Source organism: Octopus sinensis, linkage group LG22 (genome assembly GCF_006345805.1).
Source record: "Octopus sinensis linkage group LG22, ASM634580v1, whole genome shotgun sequence".
In the NCBI taxonomy this organism is placed as follows: Eukaryota; Metazoa; Mollusca; class Cephalopoda; order Octopoda; family Octopodidae; genus Octopus; species Octopus sinensis.
In genome coordinates, this window is record NC_043018.1 from 3,881,871 (window position 1) to 3,899,358 (window position 17,488).

The window sequence follows — 17,488 nt, forward strand, 5'->3', positions numbered from 1 at the left end:
AAGGCACGGATTTTATGCCCTATGGTCGTAACTTCAACCGTGCTTTTTCTGTTGTGAGTTTGCTACCCAGGTATCGGTTATCTTTCGAATTATCCATAATAAGATAATTCATTTGTCTGCTTATATAATTATATATATATATATGAAGTACAATCGTTGCAAGAAATAGCAGCAAGCAAGCTATCAGTGCTATGTAGAACTTCACTGAATGTTTACAGGTAGATATTTGCGGGCAGTGAATATAGGAAAATTCTGTCTAACCTCTCCGCCTGTAAACATTCAGTGAAACTCTACATAGTGCTGATAGCTTACCAGCTACTATTTCTAGCAATGATCGTACTATTTACACATCCATTTTGCATTTTTATTATTCTACCTTTTATGGTGCTTTAGTCACAGTGATATTATTTTTAATAACATTTATATTTCTTGTGTGTGTGTGTGTGTGTGTGTATTATAGAAATTTTGGAGATGATGTACAGGTATTATACATTAGAAGAGATGAAGTACTCAGAAATCTGGAATCTTTTATATTTACAGATATTTATTAGTATGTTACTAATAAATATCTGTAAATATAAAACCATCCAGATTTCTGAATACCTCATTTCTTCTAATGTATAATAACTGTACATCATCTCCAAACCTTCTATAATATATATATATATATATATATATATGTGTGTGTGTGTGTGTGTTTGTCAAATGAAAGACAGAAGATGGAATATATATATATATATGTTGTAGGGTATATATATATGATATGCATGTATATCACTGTTTAATAATCTTTCCAGGTACTGCTGCAATCCATGAAGCCTGCAGTAATTTCACAACGGCCGAATTCCAAGAAAGGCGAGAAGCATTTCGGAAACTTGTTCAAGAAATCATGGAATTCAGATTCAATGCTCTTAATACTGATATTTCTAGCGTTCAGGTAATCATGAAATATTTCCTGATAAATTCTTTGATCTTTGCACAAAACATAAGAGAATAACTGAGTCATATCTTTTTATCTTTCATCTTTTACGAGTATCGGTCCTTGGTTTGTGGCCATACTGTAGCACAGCCTTGAAGGATTTAGTAGAATGGATCATTCCCCAGGGGACAAGTTTTTGTCTTTTTCTTTATGTTTGGTACTTATATATTATATTTTGAAATAATAGCATGAAATTTAATATGAAAAAAATTCCTCACAAAAATATCATCATCATCATCATCATCATTTAACGTCCGCTTTCCATGCTAGCATGGGTTGGACGGTTCAACTGGGGTCTGGGGAGCCCAAAGGCTGCACCAGGCCAGTCAGATCTGGAAGTGTTTCTACAGCTGGATGCCCTTCCTAACGCCAACCACTCCGAGAGTGTAGTGGGTGATTTTATGTGCCACCGACGCAGGTGCCAGACGAGGCTGGCGAACGGCCACACTCGGATGGTGTTTTTTATGTGCCACCGACGCAGGTGCCAGACGAGGCTGGCGAACGGCCACACTCGGATGGTGTTTTTTATGTGCCACCGACGCAGGTGCCAGACGAGGCTGGCGAACGGCCACACTCGGATGGTGTTTTTTATGTGCCACCGACACAATGTGTTTAAAATAGTAATGTAGTAAAAATATATGCAAATATATGAAATATGACAGTTTAAAAGTTTGGTAATTAATGCATCTTATATGCATGCACACACACACACACACACACACACACACACACACACACACAAACACACACATAATACATATATGTATATATACACATACGTATACAAAGGGTTGCTGAAAAGTTCTTGGCTTTAAGGGTTCTGTAAAAGGCCTGGTTGGAGGCCCAAACTTCCAAGTTCTTTTGCAGGGTTTAGAAAAACTAAAAGACCACTGCAATAAATGTGTGAATTTGAGAGGGGAATATTTTGAATAAAATCATAATTAACTGATCTGCCTGCATTTTCTTTTACCCAAAGCCAAGAACTTTTCAACCCCAGCCCTTCATGTATGTATATACTATAGATATCCCTCTCTCTCTTTCGGAGAGGCACAAGCACCTACACGCATATATACACACACGGCAGTAACTTCCACCTACCGAATTCAATCACAAAGCTCCGGTCGGCTCGGGGCTATAGTGGAAGACACCTACTCATAGTGCCACACAGTGGGACTGAACCCGAAACCATATAGCTAGGAAGCAAGCTCCCTAACCACACAGCCATGCCCGCGCCTACATATATTTACATAATTATAATTAAGGGTACTGGAGGGTTACTACCATGTTAGATATAGAAGTTAAAACTGACTCTAAAACCGCTTCATGTATCCATGGAGTACAGGTGGGAGAATAAATGAACAAAGAAATTAGCAAAAAGTTAATGGTTAATCCCAGATTAACGATTTCTGGTTTAGTAATAAAATACTTTGCCTTCATCAGTGGATACACAAGGGGGGGGGGGCTAAAAAGTTCCTGGCTTTAAGGGTATCATGAAAGGTCTGGTTGGAGGCCTAACCTTCTGAGATCTTTTACAGGGCTTAGAAAAACTGAAGGGCCATTGCAATAAATGAGTGAATATTAGAGAGGAAGGAATATGTTGATTAAAATCAGAATTAACTGATCCTCCTGAATTTTCTTTTACCCAAAGCCAAGAACTTTTCAATACACACTCATAAATATGCTTATTTTATATATACATATATATATATAGATATATATATATATATATATATATACATATATACTCTTTACTCTTTTTACTCTTTTACTTGTTTCAGTCATTTGACTGCGGCCATGCTGGAGCACTGCCATTAGTTGAACAAATCGACCCCGAGACTTATTCCTTGTAAGCCCAGTACTTATTCTATCGGTCTCTTTTGCCGAACCGCTAAGTAACGGGGGACATAAACACACCAGCATCGGTTGTCAAGCAATGCTAGGGGGACAAACACAGACACACAAACACATACATACAGATATATATATATATATATACATATATATGACAGGCTTCTTTCAGTTTCCGTCTACCAAATCCACTCACAAGGCATTGGTCAGCCCGGGGCTATAACAGAAGACACTTACCCAAGGTGGCACGCAGTGGGACTGAACCCAGAACCATGTGGTTGGTAAACAAGCTACTTACCACACAGCCACTCCTGCGCCTATATATATATAATACACACACACACACACACACAATGGGCTTGTTTCAGTTTTTATTTGCTAAATCCTTTCACAAAGCTTTGCTCAACCTGGGGCTATAGTAGAAGTCACTTGTCCAAAGGGTCACACAATGAGATTGAACCCAGGACGATGCGGCTGGGAAGTAAGCTCCTTACCCACTCAGCCATGTCAGTACCAACATATTCTTTCATTCTTTCATTCTTTCATTCTTTTACTTGTTTCAGTCATTTTACTGTGGCAATGCTGGAGCACTGCCTTAAAGGGTCTTTTAGCTGAAGAAATTGGCCCCAGGACTTATTCTTTGTGACCCTGGAACTTGTTCTATTGTTTTCTTTTGCTGTACCACAAAATGACAGGGACGTAAGCACACCAACACCAGTTATTAAGTGATGGTGCTGGACAAACATAGACATAAATACATATACATATATATATATAGATTATATATATATATATATATATATATATATATATATAAGGTTAATCCAAATGGGAAAACAGAAAAAACAACAACACGTGGAACAATTACAGTATTATTATTATTAGGCGCTCAGGAAAATGGAAGAAGGAGGGTATGACGTTTCGAGCGGAGCTCTTCGTCGGAAACATAGGAGAAAGAAAGATCCCGAGACGGGAGGACAGAGGAAAAAAAATTGCAGGTAGTCTTCACGAGGTCACATACTGAAAAGACGGAAGTTGTAAAAAAGGAGGAAAATGTTTTTAAAAAACAGGAGAGCTGAATCAAAGAGGGAATGGTAAAAAAGGTGTGCGAGAAAACGAGGGTGTGTGTGTGCGTGTGTGTGTATGTGTGTGTATGGTGGACAGTGGCTAGTAGCAGGCAGTAGTAGAGTTAAAGGAGTGTGTGGGGGTACCCTAGCAAGTGAGAAAGGCTTGCACACACACACACACACACACACACACACACACATACACATACATATATATACAACAGGCTCCTTTCAAATCCACTCACAAAGCTTTGATCAGCCTGTGGCTATAGTAGAAGATACTTGCCCTAGGTGCCACACAGTGGGACTGAATGAACCCAGAATTTTATGGTTAGGGAACAAGCTTCTTATCACACAGCCACACCTGTGCCTATACACACACACACACACACACACATATATCTATATATATAATATATATATATATACATACACACACATAAATATCTATATATACACACACACACACATATATATTGTCCCTTACAGGCTACAGCGATCCCTTGTCACATCTTTATAAAACAGAATGTTACAGGTGAGGGGAGACGGGGGTGATGAATATTGAGGAACGCCTGCTGCTTGTAAACCTAACAGTAAAGTACATACTAGCATACACAATGTAGAACCCCTGACCCCTGATCCAAAAACAAATTAAGTTTTTGCGATGAGAACTCGTTAACATGAAATTGAATGATTATTTATATTGCTGTCATAAGTACCACCACCAACACCACAACATTCACCGCCAAAATGACCACCACTATCACTACTACTACTACCACCACCACCACACTACCAGCAGCCCTACCACCATTCCCACCACTACTATCACTACCACCAACAACAACAACACCCCTGTCACCACCAAGACCACTACCACTGTCACTACCATCACCAACACCACCACCACCACCGCCACCATCACCGCCACCACCACAACTACCATCACCACTGACCACCACTACCACCACCACCACCACCACCATTGCTAAACAATTTTAAGCAATAATTGTACTCCTTCCTCGCCATCTTCTCCGTACTTAAAACAATCCGTACTGAGCAATCTGATAGGATAATTATAAAGCCTCTCTCTCTCTCTCTCTCTCTCTCTCTCTAAATATAAATGCAGCTTGAAATGATTGTTGTTATGTGTGTGTGTGTGTGTGTGTGTGTGTGTGTGTGTGTGTGTTTGTGTGTGTCAGAGAAAACCAGAGTGTTTTGTTCCATTCTAGTAGCAAGTGTTTGGGATACGAGTGGGCAGGTGCTTGGCAATGGAATCCAATAAACCTTTATGAACAAGAGCCAAATGGAATTTAACAGACCGAATTCCTCAGTCAATATATTCCCTCACAAAACTCTTTGTTTGGAATCACCTCTATGGGGTCTTTTTTCTAACATTGCTAATTCCAGTACAAGGACAGCGGACTGACAGAATCATCACTTCCTCCTCCTCATCATCATCATCCTTATCCTCCTCATCATCATCCTTATCCTTCTCTGCCTCTTCCTCCCCTCCTCTTCCTCCCTCCTTGTCCTTCCTCCTTGTCCTCCTCCTTTCCTCCTCCTTATCCTTCTCCTCATCCTTATCTTCCTCCTCATCATCATCAGCAGCAGCATCATGACCATCACCCTTCTGGGTTCAAATTCTGCTGAGGTCGACTTTGCCTTTCATCCTTTTGTGGGGTCGATAAACAAAGTACCAGTCAGGTATTGGGTGGGGTTGACTAGCTCCCTCCCCCACCCCACCCAAAAACCATTTCAGGCCTTGTGCCTATAGAAGAAAGGATTATTATTATTATTATCAAGGCAGCAAGCTGGCAGAGTCGTTAGCACACCTGGGCAAAATGCTTAGCAGTATTTTATCTGTCTTCACTTTCTGAGTTCAGATTCCACCGAGGTCAACTTTGCCTTTCATTCTTTCAGGGTGAATAAAATAAGTACCAGCTGAACACTGGGGTTGATGTAACCAATTAACACCCTCCCCAAAAATTTCAGACCTTGTACCTACAGCAGAAAGGATTATTATTATTATTATTATTATTATTATTATTATTATTATTATTATTAAGGTGGTGCTCCAGTATGGCCACAGTCTAATAACGGAAACAAATTACAGACTTAACATTTTCCCCTACTCTCATTCCAGGTCAACAACATCAGACGTCCTCAACCATATGAAAAAGCCATTCGAGCGAAAGAAAGAGCCAGAGAAGATATATTGGTAAAAGAAATTCCACTCCTTTTAATGTTAATAATTTTGGTGCTAATGGCTTTTTATACGGCGCCATGTTTTACAATCCTGTAAAAAATATTAACAGTATTTTTATATAAGCTTAAAGAAGGCTTTCCTATCCTTTTTTTTTTTCTGTCGAGGGCTTATATGCCTCTTTCTTTATTAGACTAGTTTCCTTAGTTACTGCATGGTGATTACTATAAGCTTTAAGCTTATATAAAAATACTGTTAATATTTTTGGTTGTATACTGTCAATCTAACATGAACGTGACAGTAGGGGATTACATCACCGCTGTTTAGCCCTAGGAAGCATTGACGCTTCCTGATGGCTTTGACACATTTTTTTCATGTCGAAGCCATCAGGAAGCGTCGATGCTTCCTAGGGCTAAACAGCGATGATGTAATCCCCTACTGTCATGTTCATGTTAGATTGACAGTATACAACCATTTTATCGCCCCAACACCGTACCTATCTCTATGAGAGATTTAGAAATTTAATATTTCTGATGTTAATATTTTTATTTTATTAAAATATTTAAATACCAAGAAACAGGAAAGAAGAGACACAGGAAAGAAAAGGAAAAAAGGGTGGAGTAAAGCAGTGAAAGATGGAGAGGGAGCAGGGTGATGGGCCACATACCCCAGAGAGCACATGGTGTGCTCAGCTGCGCTTGGTGATAGCGTTGCAGTGGAGAATGGCCAGTGATACTCTCTGAAGTAGCCACTCCACTTTGTGGGGCTCATTTCTCTATTTTGCAGAGGGAATCGGTCATACGGATTCCCGGAACACCTGACATCATGATGGTGACTAGCATAAACTGGTTGAAACCGGTCAGATGTCTGTATCGATTGATTTTTTTCCTTTTCCTCCGCATTACAGGCAGTGACACCCAGGTTATTTCCTGTGTCTTTTACTGCCTCCTTAACCCTTTTGTTACCATATTTCTGTTGAGATGCTCTGTAGTTCTTTCAATTAATTTTAAATATAACAAAGAATTTAGTAAATTAGTTTCGTTATCATTAAGCCCAGCGTTAGGAACATAAATTGTGACTAAGGTTTGGTGGAAGATTTTAATTCAGAACATTTGAAAAGAAGACATTTGTACTACAGAGCCAGAGGTGGTTTCAACCAGGTTGGTATCAAAAGGGTTGAGCAAATTTTATGCTTGTTGTTGTTATTTTGAATGATGGGAAATGATCAAAAGAATACAATTGCAAATCCAAGCACCAGGAATGGGTTCACAGGAAGGATCTCTGGAGTAACATTACTTAACGGGGTGCATAGCCCCAAGATCAAAGAGTCTTTCCTGGTTGAGCCTTTACTTCTCCACATTGAGAAACCACAGCACCAGGATTATGGCCAAGTAATTAGGGAATGTCCCAGAAAAGAACTGCAAGACAAATTCTTCAAATGAAACCAACCAGCAAGAGGCCAAGGGATCGACCAGGAACAAGATGGCTGAATAATGGTTTTTTATGCTTATTTTTTATCTTTTGCTTGTTTTGGTCATTTGACAGCAGCCACTCCGGGGCACCACCTTGAAGGGTTTCAGCTGAACAAGTCAACCCTTGGACTTACCACGGTCTCTTTTTGCTAGACCGATAAGATATGGGGATATAAACACACCAACACCAGTTGGTTAGTAATTTTGAGGGACAAACAGACACAATAATACACACACATTGATATACATATGTGACGGGCTTCTTTCAGTTTCCGTCTACCAAATCCACTCACAAGGCTTTGGTCAGCCCAAAGCTATAATAGAAGACACTTATCCAAGGTGCCACACAATGGGACTGAACCCGAAACCATGTGGTTGGTAAGCAAGCTTCTCACCACACATCCACAATTGTGCTGGGGAATGGTACTTCTGAACTTCTAAGAACAGTGTGCAAAGAAGGTGAACGCATATGAGCTTTCTTTTTGTTTTTCATCTCCCAAGTCAACCATGACCAAAAGCACACCTTTAATAGGAATTTTGTATTTAAATATATATATATATATATATATATATATATATAGTATATGTAGAAAAATACAAACTGGGACAAGAACGTAAAACATTTAGAAGACGATACAAAAAAAAAACGGACAGGACATTTGAAGCCTTCAATCTTCAGCCAAGAACCGGATCATCCTAGCAATTTCGGCTGATTAACCTTGAGATTGCTCCAATCCAACCAGCCCCAAGGAAAAACTAAGCTACGAGTATTAGATTTCTTAGAAAAAGGATCGAATGTATATGAAACAGGGACAGAAAAACGGACAATGCCACACGAATATAAAATACAAAAAACAATAATGGTAAAAACAGGACGAAAACAGCGGGTGTCTTACGACTAAAGACAGTACAACTTAATTTAGCTGGCGTATTTGGAAAAAAATATATATATACACACACACACACACACACACTCATTTATATATACATTTTATACTACACAGGAACTTGACTCGTTTAAAATAATAATAATAATAATAATTGTGTACAGTGCTCAGGTGCACTACAACTCATCTAAAGTCTATATATAATCAGGTGTAGTTTCGGCGGATTTTGGAAAGCATGAGGGCCTTAAAGGATGCAGTGTCATGGCAGTCAACAACTGACGCAGACAGTTTATTCCATGCTTCAGCAACTCTGAGCGTGAAAAAATGTTTCCGAAAGTCATGTTTGTGCTTCACAGTGGAATTGCACCTGGACTCTACAGGGCTGTGAACCTGTGAAGCCCGTCTTTATGCTTGGATTGCTGCTTGCTCCTCCTCCTCCTCCTTATTTCTTCTCTCTCTCCGTTTATTCCAGGTGGCCAGGCAAGAACAACCGAAACAACTGATTGAAGCGGAAACCAAAGTGAAAGAAGCAATTGCCATTTCTAATATCACTTTGGAGAAGGCCAAGTCGAGGGCCAGGATCAAGAAGAAACAGTAAGGGAGATTCATACAGAACACCTGCTCATGCAGCTGTTTACCGTTACTACTACTACTACTACTACTACTACTACTACTACTACTACTACAACTACTACAACTACTACTACTACTACTACTACTACTACTACTATTACTACTACTACTAACTACTACTACTACTACTACTATACTACTACTACTACTACTACTACTACTACTACTACTACTACTACTACTACTACTACTACTACTACTACTATACTACTACTACTACTATTACTATTACTACTACATCATTGCCAGCTAACATCACTGTCATCTCTTGTCATTGTCATTGTTATCACTCCTGTCATCGTCATCACTAGTGTCACTATAATCAGCACTTTCATTATTGTAGTCATCCTCATCGTCAGCAGTCATCATATTGTTGTCATCATCTTTGTCTTCAGCATCTTTGTCATCATCATCTTTATCGTTGCCATCATCATCATCATCATCATCATCCTTATTATTGTCGTCATCATCATCTTTATTATTATCATCTTTGTCATCATTATCTTTATTGTCATTGTTGCTGTCATCACTCATTGCTGTCATTGTTGTCTATTACTACTACTACTACTGATTTCACCACCACCACCATCACTAACACAGCCTTACCTTCCCCACTTGTACTAATACTAATATGACTTTCACCTCCTCCATCACCACCACCACCACCATCACCATCAAATTCTCACCAATGTCCTTCCTTTTGTTGTTCTTCAGAGCTCAGGCAGAGGCCAGTGCCATCCTTGTACAATATCAGACAGAAGCAGAGTCCCTCCAAAATGTCTTGTCATCCGAAGGCCTTAATTACACTAACGAAGGGTTCCTGCAATATATGGCTATCCGCATAATCTCATCACTTAAAAATCCTCTCCATGTTGGTATGAACATGCCAGAAAATCCAAATGCGATTTCGTTTAGGGTCCTACCACCTCCGCCATCGTCATAAAAAATAGTCTCTTATGATTAAAATGTTGAGACGTACTAGTTGTGGAGGAGAAATAATTGGTTAGTTAATTAAATTATTAATTACCATGAAATTTATAAGAAATTAAATAAACTTTACTCTAATCATTTAAAAATTTTTTGATTACATTATTTTATTTTATTTTATTTTAAATTATTTATTTGCCATCATGGGGCAGGTTTGGTCATGTGATTAAGAAGTCTTGCTTCACACTCATGTGGTTGTGAGTCCCACTGCACGGCACTTTGGGCTAATGTCTTCTTTGACCCCAGGACAACCAATAGCTTGAGAGAATTTGGTAAATAGAAACTGCTGGAAGCCCAGTATATGTATGTGCATGATATGTGTTTGTGTGTGTATATATGCATGTGGGTTTCATCATCACCATCATTGTCATCATTGCTGTTGTCATCATCATCATTAACAACAACAACATCTGGTTTCCATTCTGGCATGGGTTTGTATTTGTGAATATACGCTTATAGGTGCTGACTTGGCCTTGTGGTAAGAAACTTGCTTTGCTACCTCATGGCTGCAGATTCAGTCCCACTTTGTGGCACCTTGCAGGAAGTGTCTTCTAAAGCCTCAGGTCAACCAAATCCAAACTGAAAGAAGCCCATCGTGTGTGTGTGTGCATGCGTGTGTGTGTCCATGCGTGTGTGTGCGTGCATGCATGTACAGTTCCAGGCCAACTATCCAGCAAGCCTGGGACTAGAAGTATCCCAGATATTTGGATTTTCTGGTTGTCAGAGGACAGTCTAAGTACATACCTCGAATACAAAATAAATTATGGAAAGTAAAAAATTTTGAAAAGTTGTATTTAACAGATTGAAATTAATACGTTTTTTTAAAGCAGGAACTGTTTGATATAATTAATTCACTTAAAATTTTGTAAAATCTATAACACACTGTTCCATGTAAATAGCAGAATGGCTGAAGAGAGTGAAAATTAAATGAAGAAAAATAAAAAGCATGATTTTAGTTGACTGGTGCAGGCACAAATTAATATATAATTCGAAAATAGACAATGTATAATCTCTATCAATCCACTTCAAAAACAGGTTTTTTCTTTTTACTAAATACAGGATATTTGCATGGAATAGCATGATATTTCCAGATTTTTAGAAATTCCAGATATTTAGAAACCAGATAAAGGTCCGGCACTATATATATCATCATCATCATTTAACGTCCGTTTTCCATGCTAGCATGGGTTGGATGGTTCAACCGCGGTCTGGGAAGCCAGGAGGCTGCACCAGGCTCCAGTCTGATCTGGTAGTGTTTCTACGGCTGGATGCTCTTCCTAATGCCAACCACTCCGTGAGTGTAGTGGGTGCTTTTTACATGCCACTGGCACAGGGGCCAGAGGAGGCTGGCAACGGCCATGATCGGTTGGTGCATTTTACGCAAACATCTCTCCTGCACGCCACATCCGATGCTTCTTATGCCCAACATTTCTCTCAGGGTACTTACCCTCTGTTGTGGGTGCACACTGCCATTACACAACCAGCGGATCAGGCTAACTTCATTTCATTCAAGCCTACTCATATCCTCCGCAGTCATGGCCCATATTTCACTGCCGTGAAGCATGGCAGTTCACACACATGCATTGTACAATCTGCCTTTTACTCTGAGCGAGAGACCCTTTGTCACCAGTAAGGGTAGAAGCTTTCTAAACATTGCCCAGGCTATTCTTATTCTCATGGTAACACTCTCTGAGCATCCACCCCACTACTAACGTGGTCACCGAGGTAGCAGAAGCTATCAACTACTTCTAGTTTCTTCCCCAGGAGTGTGATGGAATCTGTTTTCTGAGTATCAATGGTGTCTATTGCACCTGTGCGTCTGCTGCACACGAAAGCTATCTTCTTGGTTAATCTTCCTTTGATTTTTCTGCACCTTTTATGTGTCCATAGCTTACACTGGGTACATCTTATGGAGTTTCTACCTACACCTTTTCTACAGATCGAGCAGGGCCACCTACCTGAGGAGGTGTGTGATGAATTCGCCTTCTTACTTACTAGAACTTTGGTCTTTGCTACATTGACTCTAAGGCCTTTTGATTCTAAACCTTGCTTCCACACCTGAGATTTCTTTTCTAGTTCCAGTAGTGAGTCTGTTATGAGGGCCAGGTCATCAGCATAGAGGAGCTCTCAGGGGCAACCCATCTTGAATTCCTCTGTTATTGCCTGGAGGACTATGATGAATAAAAGAGGAATGAGGGCTGAACCTTGGTGGACCCCTACTTCTACCTGGAATTCTTCACTATACTCATTGCCAATCCTAACCTTACTAATGGCCTCTCTGTATAGGGCCTGTATAGCCCTTAATAACCATTCGTCAATTTCCAGTTTCTGCATCACCCTCCAGATAAGGGATTAGGGGACCCTGTCAAAGGCTTTCTCAAAGTCCACAAAAGTATAGGGGTTTATCTTTAGCTAGGTATTTCTCCTGCAATTATCAAACTATGAATATGGCATATATATATTGATGTGTTTTAGCCCCTTTGCTTTTCCCTTGGATAACATCGGTAGCGTGGAGAGGAGAGGCTGGTATGCATGTGTGACTGCTGGTCTTCGCAAAAGACCTTGCCTGGACTTGTGCTGCGAATGGGAAGTTTCTAGGTGCAAACCAAAGGGGGCTTTTTACTATTTCTCTCTTTCTCTCTTCTATCTCTCTCTATCTCTATCTATCTATCTATCTATATATCTATCTATATATCTATATATATATATGTTAGATCATCCCATTAACAATATGGTTTTTCAATTACATGAACTAAAAGTCAGAGAGGTGCAGGCAAAACTGCATGCATCAACTTGCTATAAAAGCAGATAGTAATTTTACCTTGTACTTATTCTTAGTGCAAGTTTTGAAGAGTGCAGTTCGACTTTAACAGTTATTTTTTCAAAACTATAATGGAAGTGGCAAAGGAGCATATTTGGCGTATTTTGCTTTATGAGTTCAACAAAAGCAACAACGCAACGAAAAGCATGAGGAATATTAATGCAATATCTGGGGATAAGACAATAAGAGTAAGCCGGCGCCAATGGTGGTTCCAGAAATTCCGAGCCAAAAACTACAGCCTAGAAGATGAACCTCATCCTGGAAGGTCTGCAGAGCTCAACAAAGATGTCCTGTAAATCCTGGTGGAACAAAATCCCACCATAAATGTTAAGGGACTAGCAGAGAAGCTTGGATTCAATCATTCATCGACACTTAGGTGCCATCAGAAAAGTCAGCAAATTGGGACAATGGGTTCCTCACAAACTTTCCAAGTCAAATCATGCACAGAGAGTGAATGTGTGCTCTTCTTTGCTGTCACGTCTCATTTTTGAACCGAATAGTGACTGGCGACCAGGAATGGTTTCTCTATAAAAAGACAGTGGATAGGAAAAGGAGAAACACCAACACCCCAGGCTAAAGAAGATCATCACCCACGTAAGTTGTTATCTGTTTGGTGGGATATGAAAGGTTTAGTCTACTTTGACCTTTTAAACCCAAACCAAATGATAACAAAGGAGATCTACTGTGAGCTGCTTGAGTGGCTTAAGTCAGCGCTAGAAGAGAAAGGACCATCTTTGGTTTAAAGATGAAAGGTATTCTTCCATCAGGATAATGCTCAGCCACATACAACGAGGATGACATTCCAAAGGCTGGAGCAGTTTGAATTGGAAACGATGCCTCATCCGCCATATTCGTCGGACATTGCCTCCACCTGATTATCATTTATTCCACAGTCTTCAAAATCATTTGAATATGAATTCTGTAGACAAGGTCAGAACAGTGCTGGAGGAGTATTTTTCACCATGGACAGGTGAATTTTGGAGAGAGGCCTTGCAAGTCTACCAGATAAATGGAAGAGCATTGTAGAAAATGAAGGAGAGTATATTTTAGATTAAAAAAAAGAACTTTGTTTTTTTTAATTTTGAAAAATAAAAGAAGTATAAAAAAGTAGAATTATTTATGGGATGACCCAATATATATACATGTATATACAGTGAATATATATGACCCAATATATATATATATATATTAATAATAATAATAATATGACAACAAAAGAATGAGACCTCGATATTATGTAAAATAGAGGAATTTATCTATAAATATAATGTGACAATTAGTTGGATGTCATAATAAAACTCAGAGTTTCAGATACCAGGGCTGAAGTCTGCTCTGGCATCCCATCAGTTATTAAGACAAAACGCTACATATATATATATATATATATATATAATATATATATATATATATATATATATATAATATATATATATATCATCATTATCATCATCGTTTAACGTCCGCTTTCCATGCTGGCATGAGTTGGATGATTTGACTGAGGTCTGGTGAACCAGATGGCTGCACCAGACTCCATATATATATATATATATATCCTTTTGATTTGTTTCAGTTATTGGACTGCAGCCATGACGGGGCACAGTCTTGAAGGCTTTCGTTTAACAAACTAATCCTGGTACTTATTCTGTTAGATTCTTTTGTTGAATCGCTAAGTCACTGAGACATAAACAACCAGCACCTGTTATGAAGCAGTGGGGAGATCAGCAACACACACACACACACAATGGGCTTTCACACAGTTTTCTTCTACCAAATTCACTGACCAAACATTGGCTAGCTGAGGTCCATGCAGCAGGACAGAACCCAACACTAATTGATTACAAATCTTACTTCTTACCCTCACAACCGTGCCTGCTCTCTCTCTCACACACACGCATAATAGGGGAGATGCAAACATGAATGAATGATGGTGTCCCACTCAGAGATGACAAATGAGGTTTACGTACCCTATTGATTGGTTATTCTGCATTTTCAAGGACCAGTGGACCTGAAAATCCATTCCTTGAAAAACAAATACAAGGTTGACAACTAGAGGGTCATTTGACCAAAACACCTTGCTTCAAATATGACCCCTGTCCAACCCATTGTAGCACAGAATTAGATGGACATTGAAACGAACGAACACACAGGATTAACCTTTTAGCATTCAGATTAGCTTAACTGATATTCTGCTCATTTATCCACATTGTTTTCAATTAATCCTGCTTTATCTCAGCTTTGACACTTCAACGGTATGATTGTTTATTTTATTTTTTTTAGAATGACATTGCAGGGTAGGTGTGAGAGGGTAGATCTGGTCGCTTTGAACATAAAACAAGTAGAATATTTGGGCTAGATGTGGCCAGTTTTAATGCCAAACGTTTAAATGTCTTTTATTTTTTCCTTGTTGATAAAACCAGAGAGGAGAGATTGTCCAAATGCCATTTGTTGTGGTTCTTTGCTACACGTTTACACAGAGACAGAGGAAATTGCCAGTTTTTAGATAATATGGATGGACAAGGAGAATGTTTCCCAAACTGGTGAGCTGGCAGAATCATTAGAATTCAGGGGCGAAATGCTTAGCAAGATTTCATCTATCCTTACGTTCTGAGTTCAAATTCCACCGAGGTTGACTTTGCTTTTCATCCTTTCAGGATCGATGAAATAAGTACCAGTTACATGCTGGGGTTGATGTAATCGAGTGGCCCCCTTCCTCCCAAAATTTTCAAGGCCTTGTGCCTAGAGTAGAAATAAGGAGAGTGTTTCTCAATCAGAGTTCCTTGGAATCTTAGTTTCTGTGAGAGATCTCAAAGAAATTCTGCCAGAAGCAGTGAAGATTACCATCATCATCTTAATGCTTGCTTTTCTATGTTTGCATGGATGGATGGGTTTTCTTAAAGTAGATTTTCTATGGTTGGATGCCTTTCTTGTCATCAGCCCTCACCTGTTTTCAAGCGAGGTGATATTTCCCCTCCATGGCCAGACAAGTTTTTGTAGAACTTTGGAAATGAATGACACTGCTTGTATGACAGTGATGCTCGTTTACTACAATCTAGCAATGTCAAAACAAGAAGACATACATACATGCACACACACACCTTTTATACACATAGATATGTGTGTGTGTGTGTGTCCAGTCTTCATTCTCACAACCACCTTCACTACATCTGTTACAACCACTTCTTTTAACTGTCACTACAACTACTACTACCACTACTACTACTACTACTACAATTAACACTGCTTGCCTTCACTACTAGTACTACTACAACTACCACCACCACCACCACAATCATAACTACTACCAACACTTTGCTATTACTAATACAAATACAGCCTTGCCCATCACCATCAAATTCTCACCAATGTCCTTCCTTTTGTTGTTCTTCAGAGCTGAGTCAGAGGCCAGTGCCATCCTTATACAATATCAGAAAGAAGCAGAGTCCCTCCAAAATGTCTTGTCACCTGAAGGCCTTAATTACACTAACGATGAGTTCCTGCAATATATGGCCATCCGCATAATCTCATCACTTAATAATACTCTCTATGTTGGAATGAACTTCCCAGAGAATCCACATTCAATTCCTTTTCAGCGCCCACCACCACCCAATGTCACACCCAAAAAATAGTCACTATCAAAATGTTGAGATGTACTGGTTGTTGAAGAGAAATAATTGGTTCATTAATAAAATTGATAATTAATAATTAAATAAATTATAAAAAAATAAACTTTAATCTTTTTATTTTGCTTTTTGATACCATTTTATAAGTTTTTTTTTAGTTTTTTATCATTTTGAGCAAAGTTTAGCAGTGTGGCTGAGAAGTTTGCTTTGCAATCATGTAGTTTTGAGTTCAAGCCTACCACACTGCACTTTGAGCCAAGGTCTTCTATGACTTTCAAAATGACCAATATCTTGAGAGAATTTGGTAAATGGAAACTGCAGGAAGCCTGTCATGTGTATTATGGGTGTTTGTGTATATGTATATATATGCAGGTGTGTATATATATATATAGATATATATTATATCGATGCATAAGGATAAGATCTCGAGATCCAAGTGTAGGAAGTTTGTAATCTTCAAGCAGTCCGTGACAGAGAACAAAAAGTGGAGAGTCTCATCTGTGGCAAGTTAACTCAGGATTCCCAAATGGCAATGTAACTTTCGTGTAGTTAAGGTGACCACAGCCTGATGAATAGCTCCACTGAGTACCTCTCATTGAGTAATTATTACACTAGAGGATCGGCAAGCTAAGAAACAGACCTGGATTTTACCAGGTTAAGGCTTTACCGAAGATATAGCCTGGTTACAGGGAGATAACTTGAGATTCTCAAATGATAATGTAACCTTCTGTAGGTCTTCTCGGCCTGAGGATTAACTTTGCTGAGTAATTATTACACCAGAGGATCAGCAAGCTAAGAAACATGTGTAACGCAGATTTTACTTGCTCAACTCCCTCAGTTCGGATTTATATTTTATTTACTGGTTTCAGTTATTGGTTGGCAGCCATGCTCACTTGCAGGGTTTACTCACACACATCAACCCCATTTCTTAGTCTGTTAGTCCCTTTTACTGACAAGGACATAAACAA

The 17,488-nt window shown here is 39.1% G+C and overlaps 1 protein-coding gene across 3 annotated transcripts in view; it reads left to right on the top strand.

Annotated features, from left to right (window-relative positions):
- The window catches only part of LOC115223175, a 37,098-nt gene extending 20,466 nt beyond the window's left edge, over nucleotides 1–16,632 (top strand). Inside the window, exons 5-9 of one of the 3 annotated variants that reach the window (XR_005003473.1) lie at nucleotides 798–937; nucleotides 6,041–6,115; nucleotides 8,932–9,053; nucleotides 9,807–10,094; nucleotides 16,289–16,427. Coding sequence is in view for 2 of the 3 variants with exons in the window: in XM_029793619.2 (XP_029649479.1) it covers nucleotides 798–937; nucleotides 6,041–6,115; nucleotides 8,932–9,053; nucleotides 16,289–16,526 (575 nt within the window). In the remaining variant the exon portion in view is untranslated. Of the gene's footprint in view, nucleotides 1–797; nucleotides 938–6,040; nucleotides 6,116–8,931; nucleotides 9,054–9,806; nucleotides 10,169–16,288 lie in introns of those variants that run through there. The other 2 variants (XM_029793619.2, XM_029793620.2) reach the window with 2 other exon arrangements.
- Nucleotides 16,633–17,488: the final 856 nt, after the last annotated feature.